The 17,954-nt window shown below is 43.5% G+C and overlaps 2 protein-coding genes across 4 annotated transcripts; both read right to left on the bottom strand.

Moving 5' to 3' along the window:
* Positions 1–853: 853 nt before the first annotated feature.
* si:ch211-218o21.4 (protein FAM107B) lies at positions 854–5,692 on the bottom strand. 3 transcript variants are annotated; one of them, XM_035644246.2, is made up of 6 exons: positions 5,511–5,692; positions 5,113–5,221; positions 4,412–4,656; positions 2,943–3,045; positions 1,967–2,114; positions 854–1,315 (listed from the first exon to the last, which is right to left on the bottom strand). In XM_035644246.2, exons 3-6 carry the CDS (start codon positions 4,452–4,454, stop codon positions 1,196–1,198), a joined length of 414 nt encoding a protein of 137 aa, XP_035500139.1. In that variant the 5' UTR covers positions 4,455–4,656; positions 5,113–5,221; positions 5,511–5,692; the 3' UTR covers positions 854–1,195. The 3 variants fall into 3 exon arrangements, with proteins under 3 accessions (XP_035500139.1, XP_035500138.1, XP_035500140.1); XM_035644245.2 differs by having other exon boundaries at positions 5,520–5,692; XM_035644247.2 differs by having other exon boundaries at positions 1,967–2,108; positions 5,113–5,692.
* Positions 5,693–9,454: 3,762 nt separating this feature from the next.
* Positions 9,455–17,041, bottom strand: efhd2 (EF-hand domain family, member D2). Its single transcript, XM_035644248.2, has 4 exons — positions 16,598–17,041; positions 12,988–13,135; positions 12,751–12,885; positions 9,455–11,248 (listed from the first exon to the last, which is right to left on the bottom strand). Exons 1-4 carry the CDS (start codon positions 16,888–16,890, stop codon positions 11,117–11,119), a joined length of 708 nt encoding a protein of 235 aa, XP_035500141.1. The 5' UTR covers positions 16,891–17,041; the 3' UTR covers positions 9,455–11,116.
* Between the last annotated feature and the right edge of the window lie 913 nt (positions 17,042–17,954).

The raw sequence follows: 17,954 nt of genomic DNA, 5'->3' as shown, positions 1-17,954 counted from the left end.
CTTCTGTTCAACATCTATTGCTCCCACTGGCTCAGATCATGGAAAACAACAAAATATTTTACCATAATTACGCAGACGACACACATTTATATAACAACATCACCTGGGGACTATGGTCCAATACAAGCACTGAGTAAATGCAACATGGTTTGTTTTTGGGTTCAGCTTTTGCTGTGCTCAAGGCAGACCAAAACCCACCCTGTGAGGCTGCATTTTGGGAAGACGTTACCCTTGTGCACTAGTGAGGCTACGTCCGGCAGAAATCATTTGACTCTGTTTTTTGGTTTATTTTGTCCCTTTCGTTTTATTGGTTACTGAGGCCCTGGCCCTGGTGTGTTTTTATAACCTCAGATGGGCCAATAATGCTTATACACACTGCTCACTGGTGTAAAACCTAGGTTTCCGTGTTTTTGTTTAGAGGCACCACAGAATTTGTTTGTACGCTTATTTGTGTTAAAAGTGTAGTACTATATTTCAGGATACATTTATGTTGTTTGTGGTGTGTTTTGTTTGTCATAAATGTGCATGCAAGTTAATGTGAAAATATTGGGAATCATCAGTCAGAAGAGATTAATTGTAAACCGCAAAGAAACATACAGGAATAAGGTGCACAACCTAGAATTCCACCCAAAATTCATAAATTGAAACCAGAAGTGTCACGACCTGAGAACGATTCAGATACAACACAAGCAACTCAAAAAGAGTCACAGTTTTACCCAGAATGCCAGAGGGCATTGTTGGTAGACAGAGAGGATGACACTGTTCATGCCTTATTATCCATCGACGTGTTAATTAGAATGTACGCGTGAGACTGAGAAACATGTGACTGCAGTTTCAAATGAGATGCGAGATACAGTGATTAAATGTTTATGTGTGTATTAATGTTAAAAAGCTTTAAATTAGAAGCAATGTTTTTTTACAAATGGAACAAATAGACTAATAAGACTGACATTTATGGATGTGTAATAATAGTTAAATATTAAACATTTTGACATACTCTCACAATAAAAACTTGACTAGTCAAAGGAGATCATATTCATTTTCGCAAAATACTATTGATAGATTATTACAATATCAAGCAATAATACTTTGTATATAAATACAAGCACACTGCACATCATGCTGTTACTCTTGCAAGGAGGGGAGATGTTGAAAAAACTCATTGTACATTTGGGGCGAATTCTTCTGTGGCATTTCAGACATTTGCAGCCTTGTTCTGGATTGCTGTGTGGATCTTTCTGAGGTTCTGTCGGACTCTAACAAATTCCATCAACTGGGCTTCCTCTTGTTCCTTTTCCTCATGTTCCTTCTCCCTCTGAGAGGAGAAAAAGAAAAGCATTGTCACAATGTTTTCATGTAAAGATGACAAAAATTATGCTTTAGACAAGGGGCAAAAATGTATGGCTTTGTCAAACGCATAATTGGCATAAATTACTTCTATTTACAGTTTCCAACTGTTTAGCAAGCTTACACACTAACATACAATGACTTTTCCTTACTTTGCTGTTTTAGCTCTGAGTCGAACAGCTGATTTGCGGATTGATACTCTGCTGCTTTGCACCGGTGTGAGTTGGTGTAATAGATGGCCGCTTGAAAAAAAGTGCAAAAATAAACGGCTGTCTGGCGGCAAACTAAAGCAGTGAAAAAATACATTGTCTAGCGTACAATTGAACGGATTTTTTTTTTAAGGTAAGCTTTTAAAAATGTGCCGAAAAAAGATGTTTTTCGGTGGTCCCATCTGCAACAGTGGGACTCTACTTCCACTTCTGCTCCAAACTCCGTGAAGTGACAGCACTGATCACCATCTCCATCAAGTGACATATTACCTATGCATAAGAACCTCATACAACCCCACTTCAAAATCCCGAAACTATACCTTTAAGGCAGTTCAGTGCAGAAGAAAATATTAATCAAGCATTTTCAGCAGCTGATGAAAACCTTATGACCTACAAACTGGTGCTGTTACCTCAAGTTGTTTCTGCTGACGTCTCAACATCACGTCCTCCAGAGGAGTCCTGCTCTGTCCCTCCTCTTCCTGGTCATTCTGCACCCTCTTCCTCCTCTCCAGCACCTGCTGAAGTTCTGATCTGTGGCTCAGGGTCTGACCCCTTAGTCCGTAGAGAGAGAGAGACCGCTGGAGTTAGACATGGTGGAAAAGTCTATAGACAGTATGACAGAGTTTTGTTTTGAAAGGATGGGACATGGGCCAAGAAATAACCTGTTTTTTTTATTTGTTTAAACCTTTGGCATAGATCCAATCATTTTGTATTACTTTCTTTTTAATTGCAAGATAAAGCATTTATTTATTATAATTTTTTAAGGGGGTTAATGCGTGGATCTTGATTAAAATAAATCTATGAGTGTGTGCAACTTGATTTCAATCTAAAGGACCCTCACCAGGGTCTTCATGGAGGTATTCCCTCTGAGTGCCATTTACTTACTCCTTCATAAACTTTTTATAATAGATCATATTTTTCTGTTTTGTATTTTGTAAAACTTTCAGGTCAGATTGCTAGAAGCAGCGCAGCGATTCCAGTGCTTTCACTGGTTCAGTGTTTTGGCTCGTAGGACAAGCCGGGGCTGTCCACCTATCTCCATATCACTTTACACTGCTGCAGGTTCCCTGGACGACAGGAGCGGCGGCGTGGAGAGAGGGTGTATGATTTCAGGTTTGAGGGTTAACGAAAGAGACGCATGTATTCTTAATGAGAGCTGCTCCAGAGAAGAATGACAGAGGAGACAGGCAAAAGAAATTCTACACAACTGTATATACAATTATATATACCAAGTACAACCCCTCAAAAAAGCTAAGTTAAGGTGGTTCAATAGCCCGTTGTTTATGCCCTTGTCTTACACAGATACAATCTTTTGTTTGCAATGAAATCATATGAGAGTTGACCCATATTAATAATATTTTGTATTCTCCCCTGTATGGGACCTACCTCTTGTGGGCCAGCAGCAGTTCCTTATGAAGCACATTGTGAGTCCTGAAAGTCTTGATGGGGTTCGAATGGCCCGGGCAGGCTTCAACTTGAACTTCAGTGTCTGATAGCAGAAGAAAAAAATAAATCACATCAAAATCATTACAAAAACACTGAATCCTATCCTTAATACTATTTGTCTGCAGTAGTCAGTACTATCAAGTAATATGAACACGTCAAACAAAGGCACACCTGCAGAGATATATTATATTTTCCGTACAGGTTTTTAATTTCCCCTTCACAGTTCTGATCATTCGCTCTTAAGTAAAGCATCCTGGGTAAAAAAAATGTTGCCACCCTTTTATATCCATGTATAAATGTGTGTGGTGGAAGCCCTGACATGTATGGATCAGTCACATTTGCTTTTAGATTTGACTGATGAATCAGAAAATGAAGATATTTGAATTAACAACAAGGGATAAATGAACAATCGACGCAGGGCCGAGAACATGTATATTTCATTACATGGGGCCTTGAGTGACACCCTTAGCAGACGAGCACAACGCTGACTCGAATAGAAACGCGGTTTATGAACTATCAAACCTTAACCACAGTCACTTCTTTCATTATTTGATATCTGCTCTGTGACTGAGTATTGCAGCTGAAAATAATATTCATTCTACTTAATCAGTCAGTAAATATCAGTTCAAGAAACAACAGATTTTTTCCTCAACACATTTAATGTTACTAACTGGTTGTGGCTCTACTAAAGGCCACAGAATCTGACCCGGAGTCAAACTCAAGTTGTTATTTTAACTTGTAAGACGGCAGATATTGAACAAGACTTGATGTTCTCTTCTTTGTTGAGTACCCTCCCACCAATATTACATTTGGCAGTTCTTTCATTGACTTTCATTTGAGCTGGTGTGCCATGAGGAAAGTGTAATGTACTGTACATGTCTTTTGTTAACAGTGTCCCACAGAACTGAGCACCTGTACAACTGCATATTCGTGCAGTACATACAATGTACAGAATCCTGCAGATACAGGTTCAACACTTCAGTTGATGTTCACATCAAACATCCAAATGTTTTTTTGTTAAACGTGATTGTCTGTGTCAGACAGTTTGGTTTGAGTGTTTCTGAAGCTGCTTATCTCCTCTTGTATAATCTGGTCAGATGAATCTGGATTTCTGCTGAAATGTTTGCTGCAGGAGTTGCTGTCCTCCCTGGACAGACCCAACAGGACAGTGAGCATCACGTTCTTTGACTTCTCCAGAAACTTCAACACCTTGCAGCCTAGACTGTTGAAGGAGACACTGCAGAACAATGCAGGTGGAGGCTCCTTGGCCTCTTGGATCGAGGACCACCAGTCGGGCAGCAGAGCAGGTCTGCAAATAATCAAGAGCCTTTTTCTAACTACAGGCACCTCAGATGGTTGTCTTGTTTTTACACGCCACAGATGACCTGTCTTGACCGAGATGAACTGACCTTTCCTGTGATTGTCTGTTGTCTGTGGAACGTTGTTAATCATCGTGCAGCGGGAGGCCAGCTGGCCGTCCGTGTGTGATGAACCGCTGAGGGAAGAGATGGCCTTGAGACGGGGGTCACTCAGTTGGACAGGGGTTGAGATGGAGACGGGGGAAGCGGAGGTGGTTCACGGTGGATGAAAAAAGGGCTTGATGGATGGTGACACCTGAAGACCTAGCGCGCAGCCTCTTCTACATGCTGGGCCGCTGCAGGGGGGGAGGGAGACCAGAGGTTGAAATCAATGTAGAGATGTATAATTGAACCGGTACCCGAGCAGGTGCATATGTAACTTGACTCAACCAATAGTTTAAATGTCAGAATTACCATCTTGCTCAGTGAGAAAAAAGGGGCAGAAAAAAGGCAGTGTGGGATTAGAGAACTAGAACATGTTTCAATGGATGAAAGGCCCACGTGTACACACTCGTCGTTGAACGAATATACAGTGCAATACACAGAATACCAAATGTAATGTTACAAAAATGACAAATCGTACAAATTCACATACTATGCATTCAAAGCTCATCCCGATTGTCCTGTGATCATTTGTCCAAAGAGATTGTTGAAATTTGTCATGTGGAGCAGATTTAAATACATTGTTAAATCAGATAATGCAGTAGAATCTGCAGGGAAAAAGAAAAGAAAAACAGGCTTTTGGGTCCTACCTGCGTTGTCCTGGTCCTTCATGAGAGGCGTCGTCAGAGAGAACAGTAGCCACCGTGTGGAGCCGACGCACAGAGAGGTGTCACTTGAGAGGCCTCGCTCACTGGGTCCCTGTGGTCAGGCCCACAGATGAGGGTGACGCCGGTCAGTAAGTAGGACAAAGCTGTTGCACCAACAGCAACAGTGCGTTTACCTGTTGCTACGTCATACCATGTCATTCGTCGACTGCAGACCGTTATTCAACTACACAATCAATCATCATTAACACTGCCTGTGAAGAAGTGACGAGTAAAAGCCTCAAATGTTGATCATAATTGACACTATTTTGAAGTTTTGAAGTCGTATTTGTGGAGCTGAAGAGCTGACGGAGTGCTGATCGGTGCTATGTGAGGATTACCACCTTCATCACCTGGCCAGCTACAGCAGCTGCAGTTGAGTGATACGTCCAGAAGCCGACACTGGTGGTCACACTGGTGGTCACACTGATGGTCACACTGATGGTCACACTGGTGGTCACACTGGTCGTCACACTGGTGGTCACACTGGTGGTCACACTGATGGTCACACTGGTGGTCACACTGGTTGTCACACTGGTGGTCACACTGGTGGTCACACTGGTGGTCACACTGGTGGTCACACTGATGGTCACACTGGTGGTCACACTGGTTGTCACACTGGTGGTCACACTGGTGGTCACACTGGTGGTCACACTGATGGTCACACTGGTGGTCACACTGGTCGTCACACTGGTGGTCACACTGATGGTCACACTGGTGGTCACACTGGTCGTCACACTGGTGGTCACACTGGTCGTCACACTGGTGGTCACACTGGTGGTCACACTGGTCGTCACACTGGTGGTCACACTGGTGGTCACACTGGTGGTCACACTGGTGGTCACACTGGTGGTCACACTGATGGTCACACTGGTGGTCACACTGATGGTCACACTGGTGGTCACACTGGTCGTCACACTGGTCGTCACACTGCTCGCATCTGAAGAAAATAAAAGAATTTCATATTGAAATAGCTCCAAGATCTGCACTTCTCACGACACCCCCTGGTGAATGCTGCAGATCCAGGCAGCCTTCGAGACCAGTACTGATTCTTCGAAGATCATCGGGTGGTGGAAATCAGACGACCCCGTCTTTGAGCCTGGTCATATTTGTTTGCAACCCCGCGGGGAACGATGTGTTCAGCTCGGAACGTGGGATGCAGGAGCAGGAACGTCAGGACCTCTGCGACTAAGTGGAGAAGGTGAACGAGATGATACCGTGGGTCTGGAGAGGTCAGGATGTCAGGATGTTGCTCATGGCTCAAGTCAGACACTCGGTGTTTCAGCACACAATACTGAGATATAAAAACCAGAGATATTAAAAGTGATAATGCAAGGTAATTGAAATTGAATATGTGACAGTAAGATGACACTGTTGACTGTATGTGACATGAAAACAAAACTGCCATGTCTAAGATTGCCCAAGAAGGGGGTGTGGTCTGACACTATGAGAAGGTGAGTTCAGAAATGATGTATGTATATATGTATATTAATATATAAACGTACAGGCCGGACGTCATCTCAATCTATCCACTGACAATGAGATGACGTCTTGCCCTAGTTTTAACAAGAGCAACACGCGTCGGCACCCTCCGGTGGTTGTTTCTACTGTTGTGATAAAGAAAGACTGATGACGGCTGCCATTTCCACAGAGCTCTACAAAGCGCTTTCCTTTTGATGACAGACATGAGACAAATCTGTGAGTTCTGGCACAAAAGTGTGTGTAATGTTAGTGAGCAGAGCAGTGCCTACAGGTTCACATAAAAGGTAACAGCAGAATTGCACCGAGCAGATACTTGGGTACATACTTCCACCAAGGCCAGATTTAAGTCTGCTTGATCCGGATTTTTATTTAAATCTGCTCTAAATTGTACAAACACATGGATATCAGTCGGCAAAATATGCCAGATTTTTTCTCCCCTCAAGATCCATGAATGATTCCCTTTGAAACCAGTGGAAATGTTTCCAGATCCACAGCAACAACAATTATTTTCCTCCTTGAACAGTGGTTAAGTGTTGGTGTTGTCTTTGACGTCGTTACGAGTGATGCAGGGTCGACAGACACGAGGCATTTTATTGAAAAAACAAAAGATGTATTTGAGCATTTTCTCTTTCGTCATCAGTATACAAGACAGTACTTTACATACTAAAAACGAACGAGGATGGGAAAAGAAAATGAAGTCAAACCATAGAGCTAGAACTGATTGTATTAGTCAACAGAAAACAAATCCTCCCTGATAGTGTCGAACTTCTCACTTTCAGTAGTTCGCTCAACGTTGAGCTGGGAGGGCGCGGCTACAAAATCAGGATACATGTTAATGATATTCCATGACGCCATGAATAGTACGTTGGGATGTCTAACAACGACAGAACGAAAAGCAAACGGCTTCCAAAACATCTATATTTTATCATCGTAATTGTTCATATAATCTCCATTCACATTTTGGTGCTGCGGAGTGAAAACCCCATGACAGTAGTTTCAACATTTGGCACTATTCTGGTCACAAAAGGATATTAGAAATGAAGCGTTCAGAGAATTCAGTAGATATTGAACCGTGGTATCCACCACGTGTGTACTTGACGCCAACTCTGTTTTTTTTTTTCCTCAGTAGTAAGGGAATGTTCAATGGAATGAAATTTAAAATAAATAATACCTTTGCACTACATAATACAGTTTTGGCAGAATCCTGGAACGAGGTCAATAGAGAACCACTGAGGAAATACAACAATGGAAGATATGCATGTATGAATTCATGTATCATCATTTCCACCCCCAAAAACGAAAATCTCTTGAATATTTCAGAATATTAGGAAAAAATCAGTAGAAAAAACCCCCAACAACAACACAAGAACCTATATATTACAGCTAACATTGTCTTGTTACATCAGGAACCATCTCGAGGGACATATCTGTTAAAGTTGGTCAAGACAGAATAAAGAGCCTTACTGTAGAAATAATACACACCGGGTAAACGGGATTATCCGGCAAAAGCAACAATAACAACTACTCACTGACCGAACCTTCCTCCACTTTGTTTTAAGGTGACATATTATGCTAATATTCATATTCAGGTTCATACTTTTAATGTGTGTTACCACTTCAAAAAGGTTTACATGCTCTAATGTTCAGGAAAGGCGTCAGTGTTCTCATACTGCCCATTCCTACATCTTCCTGGATTTCATTTAGCCCCGCCTCCTGAAAACCCCCAGTCTGCTCTGATTGGCCAGCTGCCCCAGTCTGTTGTGATTGGACAACCGCTCTCGACATGTGTAGGAAATGTCACACCCCTTCACCAGAGAAGTGGGGATTTTCAGATTGCAGGCAACTGTGACATCACAGTGGGAGAGAAGTCTGAACCAGTCTTTCAGAGATAAAGGCTGTAGGATGTAGCCAGCTCACAAAACAGCAACAGGGTGGTCTTCTTTCACAGTTTGTGGGCCGGCAGGCACCACAGACACACACATGTATGTGCAAAAACACTGAACAAGTGATTTTTGCATAATATGTCACCTTTAAATCTCACAGCAAAACCCAATTGTAAGCTGTGTTGATCGACGATGAACCGGGAGGAGATTCTTAAGAAACCCGTCATCGTCGTCGACTCATACTCTGAGGAAAAGGGGATATTTGTTGGATTAATTACAAGAACAAGTCCTGGCATGCATCAACGGACAGGCCATCAATAACTGTACTCAGGGCTCCTGCATATGTTTCGATTGTCATACTAACCAACCGTTTGTTCTTCGCACATTTAAAATGTGGCTCAAAAGCAAACAAAACAAATATATCCTGTAAGAGAATTCAAATTGGCATGTGTCATCAGATAATGAGATGTCTCACATTGAGATAATATTAAGTTACAATCCTGAAGATCATATAAAATGCAATATGAAGCACCCATTTGATTTGCTGCGGGTTTATTTTATAAATCATTTGGAATACACGTAACGAAGAGTCGTAATAATTGTTTGCAGCATTTATAAGAATATATTTTTGATACATAAATGTCATGTCAATGTTTTCATTTAGTTGCTTGGACTTGCTAATTTGGACACAATAGTTTGATAAGTTCCTCACAATATGTTACCACTCAAATCAAGACAGCTACTGACCACTGTATGTACAGTGTCGTTGCATTGTTCGACTAACTGTACAGCCGACCGGTATCTGGTTCAGGGAGAGCCACAAAGAAAACACTTTGAATGTTTAACTACTTCAGTATTCAGTTAAAGTTTTGCAGACTGATGTGCGAACCCTGTTAGTCATTTGTTGTTCTCTTTTCTACTCGTTTGTTCACTTGCACTGCATTTTTTTTTTTTTTAAATGTGACTGTCATACAGTTTTAGGGCTCCCATATATTAGTGAAAGATAAATGTCTGTTAAAAACATCACAAGCTGCAGCCCGATTTCAAATAAATGGTAGTGCATCATCTGCATAATCTATGGCGTAACAGTAATTGTGCTAACTTGCTCTCTGTGTTAATCCGTGAACAAGATCTTCAGGATCAACACTACGTTTTAAAGACGGGGGCGTCATGTCGATTTAAAGTGAACAATTACAACAAGGTTAAAATCTATCTCTTGGTTAATACACTTACATGAAAGGACTGAGTAAGTGCAAAATGTGCAAATCTCTTAGCTAAAAAGATTTACGAGGATGTCACCAGCCAGGGCCCATGAAGGAAGCTGATCAGGAAAATTGACAAACAAAAGATTTCACATTGGTCATTATTTGACAGTGAGAGAACGGTGAGAACATCAAGCGGAATAAGTGACACCGGTCTAACTGCTACGATGGCACGTGTGACATTACGTGTTAAAGAAAATGAAAAGGGAATGTTACACTCTCCAACTCAAGTGTTGAACTCTGACAACACGAATGTAAACCACTAAACCACTGATGTGAAGATGAAAACAGGTGAACCAACAAGTAGTTCCTGTGCACATTTAACTTGGGAGTCTCTGATAAGTTTTTTTGTAATGTTTCAAACGGTCTGACGGCTCATGAGTTTGGACTGAACTCCAAATCAAAGCAGATCCCTCCAACCCCAGATCTCGGCAAAGGATTCGGTAAACAAAATGACAGAACCCTATTCTAACGCTTTGTACTCCACAGATTCCATGACCACCACCAACTACCTTGTACTCGATTACCCACCCAACCCCATTATACAAAAATACAGAGCTCCACAGCTCGGCTATTCGTTCAACATTCAACACTAATTGAACCTTGTGACAAAAGATTATCAGACTGCAGTGTCCGTGTGGATTTACTATGAATTCTGGAGAGAGGACGGTCAACAAAAATAGCTCACAGTGGACACTGTAGTCAAGACGGTGCTCTGGGTGCCTGCATCACCCTGGGTCATTTCAGATCCAAACACAGCAGGTAGCGGAGGCTGTGTTTGGCCCTAAGGTGGAGGGGAGAGCATTTAAGAAGGCTAAATGGAGAAACAGTTGGATGAGTTTGAAGATTCATTAGATGCCGGCTGATTATATCACGACGAGACCAGATTTTACTACTCTGGAAAGTAATCATTTGAACCTTTGATGCCGGAGCCCACTGTGCCAGCACAGCAGGCCACAGAGGGGACATTTGGGGGAAATCTCTTTTCTTTGAAATTGCAGACAGTCGCTGATGTCAGGTTCATTGAGCTCAGTACAGACTACTCTACTGGCTGCACTTCATTAACGTACGAAGGTGTCACTGAGCTATGGAGCCAATATACAGATGAGCCGTTGATTCTTTATCTTTTATCTGCGTGAGCATAGACGACAGCGGTGATTTTTTTTCATTGTGTATCGAGCCCATTGTATTGTAGACTATTGATCAGCATGTGTGGGACGTTGGGCTGACTCAGGACCACCACTGTCTGACACATGAGGGGCGTTCAAACACACATTAGTGCGACACAGAGAGCGAAAGGTCCTGAGATGAGAGCGGGCCCGGTCAGTTGAAGGTCGACTGCAGCTCTTTGAACGCAGCTCGTCTCTGTTTCTGCTCCTCGGCCTGCTTCTTCTTGGCCTCCTGCTCCTGGCGGATCTCCGCCTCGAACCGGCTGCCCTCATTGATGGCCTGGACCTGTGTGACAGGAAGACGCACAGAGGTCAACCAAGTGCAGGCGCAAGCTGGTCAAATTCCATAAATGCAGATCTCTATTTTGCAATATTTCTTAGATGAAAAAGAAAACTTGTTAGCGATTTGATGATGCTCAAATTGCATAGTGTGATCAAAAATGATTTTTCTGCAGGAGAAAGACACCCAACACACTGGGAGATCTTAGAAGTGATGTTATCTGGAGCTATGATGAGGACCTCAGTCTAATTTAACTGTAAAAAATGGCTGGACATCCAGTCCTTAATGGCACACAGTTGAGCAAGGCAGTATGTCTGTCAGTTTCATCTTACGTGAATGAGATTTACAGTTGCATATCACTGGCATACAAATAATGGGATATATATTAATATTGGCTAATAAGTGGCCTAAAGGAAGCATTACATCATTTGCGCTCCCAGACTACGTCTGGATCCCCTCCATTGGAAAGTGATGTCCCGCTGGCAGAAATATTGCTGTTATATTTTTGATTGTTCTATGTTCTGCACCAAATAAAAAATGTAATAAATAAACTTTGGAAGCAATTCATATCTACAATTGCTCATCCTTGCATTAGAATAAAGAGTAGTCAATATTTTGGTTGGTGGTGATTATGTCACAAAGTTTCAAAACTCGCGCACGTACAAACCACACACGCTTATGAGCATTTCTACTCTGCACAGGACTGAACCCCCCCTCCCTTACTCACTCACAACTGCTGAACTCGCTCGCTCGACTGCTAACTTTTATTTAGCACGATGTTTATGTGGAGCAATGTACAGCGTTTTAATGTCTGGAGTGCAAGTGTATGTGGTCATGTTTGTGCCAGATCTGCCTGTAGACAAATCACTGTGATGATCAATAAAAAGACGCAAGGCATCTGTTATTTAAGTTTTGAAAGCGTTTGTTTTTTATTTTCATGAGCAGTAAGTCTTTAAATTATGACTGAAGGTTGGTTTGGATTGCTGCTGTCTTTTTACATTTGTAAAATGTCGTTCAGTATTTTTTTTTTTTCATCGTCATAAATATCATTATCGCAAATGTCCTTGAAATATCAATGAGTTATTCTCCACAAATCGTTCAGCCCTACCCCTGTTTATAATTCCTGAAGTAACTGATTACATAAATGTGTGATTTTGTGTGTGAGTGTGTGTGTGTGTGTGTGTGTGTGTGTGTGTGTGTGTGTGTGTGTGTGTGTGTGTGTGTGTAATATCTCTTCTCAGAGACTATGGTGGGTGGACATTTCAAAGTTAATCCATCAATCTGGTGAACAACTAAACTTAGGAGGCTAGATCTATGAAGATCTTTATGCTCTAGTAAACAATTGTGTGCTGTAGTAAAGAATTTAATCATAAACACATGGGTTGTATGGATATGAATGACGATAACCACCATTAATATCCTTACTTCCCACAGAACAGACAGCTAGCGGACCGGGAGGAAATATTCTCAGATTTTTACTAAACGTGTATTTCTTAAGAGTCACTTACTTTGGCCTCAAAGAAGGTCTTGGCTCCCTTGACCCCCTCTGTGGAGACATCGATTTCAGAGAGGCGAGCGAGGACACTGAGGCCACTGTCCTCTGACAGCTCCCCTGCCGCCGCCTTCCTGAAAATCAGCAGGAACTAAAGAGGGCAGGGAGAACAGGAGGAGTGGAAAAACATGAATGTAAGAGAGAAGGAATATCAAAGCAAACTCACAAATTCTATTCTAGTTTCCCCCTTCACCTCTCTGAAGCTGAGTTTGTTGTCCAGGTCCTCGTCCACCTCCTTGATCATGTTCTTCAAGCCGAGGTGCGTCTGTGGAGCGCCGAGCTTCTCCATCATCAGCTTCAGCTCCATCAGGTCAATGTAATTGTCTTTCCCCGCATCATACCTTGACAGAAACGAGCAGAACATGCTTTGTTACGCTTTTAAGCCATGCGGATAGTTTGGCTTTTAATTGGTATGATCGCTGTGTGTTTCTTCAGTGTTAATTAAAGTGGCCTATGATGCTCATTTCCAGCACTATACTTTTGTTCTGGAACTCCACTGGTCTAGCTTCAAATGATTCAGTTTAAACACGGGGCCACCTTAAGAAGTCAATTATTTCCAACTGGCCAAACATCCGGAAACACACCAGAGGGCAGCACCTAAGTGGCTTAAGATGGTAATCCTGTGTACCCACTCCATTATCTGCCCGTGCTCCCACAGACTAGATAAACTGTTGCTGAATGGCCTGGTACACAAAGATGCACACAGTACAACAGATGTGTACCATCAACAAGGGAAGAAGTTCTGAACAGAGTCTGGGACGTATGTGAACCAGAGTCAGATCCAGAATGTAGGTTTGAGTTTTGATCTTTATTGACTTTATTTACCCACCAGATTTTGATCGGTGCTGCAGCCTGGGGCAGGGAGTCACATTAAAACTCACAGCTCTAGTTCAATGACCGACTGTATGATATGTGAAATGTCCTTTCAGTTTTTGACTGGTTCAGTGGATCCAGTCATACTGTTAGACAGGGTTGGTGAGGTACTACACTGCAGTAAACGGAGGCAGTTTGATTATAAATCCATTTATTGATTAGTTTGATTGAAGACACGCTTCTTTCCCCGTCATGCTAAGAAGATCCCACTGACTTCAAATATGAAAGAATTCAATTAACAAGATCAACACTCGAAACACACAAGTTGACTGGGACTGAACCCTCTGGTGACGGCTGCGCAGGAATGACGTGTCAGTGAGTCGTGCGTTTGAAATGCCTGGACGGGCCTGGACACGACAGGAACCTGAAGCATCTGAGCAGAGCATCACAAGGAAACAGAAAAAATTCATGGTCATGCAAACACAAAACCCTAAACACCGAGAGGAGCTGCAGAATGAACAGGAAGATATTACCGCAGAGCCTGGGACCCAGATGAATTCTGGGAGCTCATTAAAATTTGCTCTGTCAGATTACGGTCTGGATCTCCTCCATTGGGAAGTGATTCCCTTCACAACCGATTATCTGATAGTGGGCAGGGTTTATGCCACAACGCAGACGGAAGCGACTTCTGAAAACAACCAAGGCTGCAGGCGATGAACGAGTATTTGACTAAAAGCACCTGATATTTTCACATTTCTCGCACAAAAACGACACTGGTTCACAGACATGGAGGAATCATCATCACAGACAACTGCTCTAGTCTGTTGACATTTTCACGTCGCTCAACAGACGTGACATGATTCGTCTGCATCCGTCGAAAATGAAGCAAGAGGTCCCGGACTAATATGTATTTGAGTATCAGTCTGGCTCTACCAGGCTACTTATCACATATAGTTACTAGTAACAATAACTTCCCTTTGATCTTATCTCATGTATCCACTCAAGTGTCTATGCAGATATCATGTATATGCTTCAACTGTCAGAATTCACAAGTTAACCAACTTTACAGCAAGACAACAGTAAGATGAAGTGGTCAGCGAAGGTATCATCAATACTCATCCACTGCACCAGCCAGTGTTCATGTCATTTCTGCCATTCAGCTCCACCTCAGCTGTGTCAATAGCCAGAAATGCGATACACAAAATGGCAGTAAGCACAGTGGTGAATCACACATTCTGACACGGTTTCTAATTTAACACCACTGTACAAATTTGACAACTGAACCACAGCCACTTCTCCCACGGAAATGGCAGCAGAGGCGACTTAGGCAATTTTAAAAAGGTGGCGACTTCAACATCCTGTATGTTCCTTGCCATCGCTCTGAAGCAACACATGTCATTTGGAGTGCCATGACACAAATAGTTGATAAATAGCTCTTCTAAAAAAAAGAAACCTGTTGAATGATGAATAATTGTCACCTCTTTCACCACTGAACTACCATTAGAAAAAAAGGCACAACTGGAAGGATCATGCTTTACATTTTGCAAATAAAACCCGTTAACGGCACGTGTCATGTAACTATTGTGGGTCAATCATGTGGTAAAAGAGAGTGGGTGCAGTCTGATTGTCCTTTCTATCTGCTCTTCCTTGACCTCAGTGGAAAGCGTCATGAGGTCAAGGAAAGGTGGGAAGGAGGATTCATCGGACTTAGGAAAAGAGAATCCGACTCCACTTTCACTAAACTACGTCGTCATGTGACGCTGGATGTTGTTGATGCATCTGTCGTGGTGAAACTACACATTTCTGAAGATGAACTACAAAAACCTCAGCGGCTCCATCAGCATGTTTCAGTGTTTTACCACCATCACGTTTTTATTCAGTAACAGTAACTTACATGATGACTTCTTCTACTTCAGATTGAATGGTTTACGTCCGTGCATGGCGCGTCAAGTTAAATATTGCTACCGCAATGAATTGTGGGGCGTCTATATCTCCTTTCCTAGTGAGCCATAGTAAGCTCCAGTGTATCCTATGCCAAAGGAGATAGGAGAGGAAGCATGGAACCTCCTTTCCTATGCATTTAGAGAATCCGAACAGCTCTTATCATGGTGCTGAGGAAATACTTCCGGGTCGAGTCAAGACTTAGGAAACTTCCTAAGCATTTGACCATTCGACCACAGCCCAAGTGTTCGCCCACAGGTGAGCATTATGGGTACACAACATTTAGGGCCCAGCCCCCCAGCACCTCAAACTGTGGCTCATTAGGAGAATCATTGCACCCATCACACACACAGCGACAGCTCCTCTCCATCTAACAGCTCGAGTGACTGGTTCACCTTCTGAAACACCTTTCGACGCGTCTCGTCCTGTAAATCACGCTGGATGGGAAAATAGCACAATTCAATTTGGCTCAAGAAGAGAGGGGGTTAGCGGATGTCACGGTTCCCCACCGGGTCCTGGACCGAGAGCTGAGTGCCACACTCAACGACGGCCTGCGATTCATTTCCTCGTCTCCGTCTTGCACAATGTCCCCACCCTGCGATCACCCCGGCTACAGACAATGTACCGCACGTCTAAACAAAATGCTCATGATGGTCTATATGAATTCATCTTTTATCTCTTCACCAGTGCCTTCATGATGAAGTACATCTGCCATCATATGAATGTTGTGTGTTAAGCTCCTAAGTGTTTGACCAATGACAACACTCCTCCTCTCTCCCACTAATCCTCCTGTACAGATTTGTGACGTGTGTGTGTGTGTGTGTGTGTTCTCCTGCGGCGGCTCGTCCACAAACACTATTCATATGGACCGGTGACGTCACACAATAACAATAATTAATAATAATGAGTGGTTCGTCGTGCTCCACTCCACTTCCTTATATGAGCAGAGTCTTGGCGCGACCGACCGACTGACTGACTCACGTCACGTCACATGGGACCGGTGGCCCGGAGCCACGGTTACACGCGCGCGCACACGGTTACACACTCACGTTTTGAACATCTGCTCCATGTCCTTGATCTGCTTCCGGGAGAACTCCTTGAACTCGGTGTAGGGGTTGAAGACCCTCATGCTGGGCTGGCAGTGCTCCCCCTGGCCGTCGTTCAGCTCGCCCCTGCGCGCCAGCTTCGCGCCCAGCTCCGGGTCCGCGCTGGCCGTGCTCGCCTTCTCCTCGGCGCCGTTGTGGTGCGCGGCGGCGGCGACGTCCACGGCGACGGGCTCCTCGGCTCCCTCCTCGATCTGCAGCCGTCGGCTGAGCTTCGACGACAGCTCGTCCGTGGCCATTTTTGTGGAAGTGGAGACGTCGTTGGTCCGGCCGAGCGGGCGGGTTGTGTCTGTGTGGAGGACGTCGAGGGGGACGTGTCACCGGCTGTGTGTGCGTGTTCCTCGGAGCTCACTCCCGCAGCAGGGTCCTCGCTCCGGCTCTGACGGATGCCTTCACTCCGGGGTGTTGCGTGCGTCGCGTCGCGTCGCGTCGCGTCGCGTCACGTCGTCGCACCACGCGGAGGCCACGCCTTTTAAAGAGACACGCGCCCGACTCCCTTCAGCTCTGTGGGACTCTGGAATGCGGAACCTTTGTCTACTGTATTTCGTCACACGAGAGATAAAAACACAACGAGATAAATCACTCCGATTCCACCAAAGAACAAACCAGGACCTGCCCCAACTTTATAATATCATATTATCACAAAAAACAAAACAAATATATGTGTATATATACTGCATGTATACATGCAGGTCATACAACAACATACTGTACAACAATACACTGGAACTAATTGCAAAAGAATATGTTCAGGTTTCCTCCGTTCTGTATTGGTCAGATATTGTTTTCTTGTATCTATTTATGAAGTGTATAATATTACGGCTTTGTTTGACTTCATTGTTTAGTCCATTCCACGAGGTCACCCCACAAACTGAAACACAAATGTTCTTACAAGTCTTTGTTTTAACATAAGTTGGTATCCCCCCCTTCTAACCGTGAACATTTTTCGTATGTTATGTGGTTAATCATTTTGTTTAACTTTAAACATAAATTGTGCAGTTTTGAATTTGACAATGTCCATGAATTTCAATAATTGTGAATTCAAAAACAGGGTTAGGCGCTCGGTCGGATTCAGGTCACGGGAACGAGAGGGTCAGATGATGGCATCAATGCCTTCGTCATCCAGGGACTGCCTACACTCTCTGGCCACATGAGGCCGGGCATTCTCCTGCACCAGGAGGAGCCCAGGGCCCACTGCACCAGTGTAACATCTGATGACCCCTCTGAGGATTTCATTCAGGTACCTAACACCAGTCAGTGTCCAGTTGGCTATGACATGGAGGTCTGTGTGGTCTCACGGACC

This window comes from Scophthalmus maximus, chromosome 3 (genome assembly GCF_022379125.1).
Source record: "Scophthalmus maximus strain ysfricsl-2021 chromosome 3, ASM2237912v1, whole genome shotgun sequence".
NCBI lineage: Eukaryota > Metazoa > Chordata > Actinopteri > Pleuronectiformes > Scophthalmidae > Scophthalmus > Scophthalmus maximus.
The sequence above is the reverse complement of the archived record's forward strand: the minus strand, read 5'-3'. Positions and strand labels throughout refer to the sequence as shown.

Coding starts and splice junctions, on each gene's coding strand:
- si:ch211-218o21.4 (XM_035644246.2), bottom strand. CDS start 4,454: ATGATTAACAACGTTCCACAGACAACAGACAATCACAGGAAAG. Junction 3,046..4,411: donor AACAGACAATCACAGGAAAG/GTCAGTTCATCT, acceptor TTCTGCTATCAG/ACACTGAAGTTCAAGTTGAA. Junction 1,316..1,966: donor GTCAGCAGAAACAACTTGAG/GTAACAGCACCA, acceptor TTCTCCTCTCAG/AGGGAGAAGGAACATGAGGA.
- efhd2 (XM_035644248.2), bottom strand. CDS start 16,890: ATGGCCACGGACGAGCTGTCGTCGAAGCTCAGCCGACGGCTGCAGATC. Junction 12,886..12,987: donor ACAAACTCAGCTTCAGAGAG/GTGAAGGGGGAA, acceptor TGCCCTCTTTAG/TTCCTGCTGATTTTCAGGAA. Junction 11,249..12,750: donor AGACCTTCTTTGAGGCCAAA/GTAAGTGACTCT, acceptor CCTGTCACACAG/GTCCAGGCCATCAATGAGGG.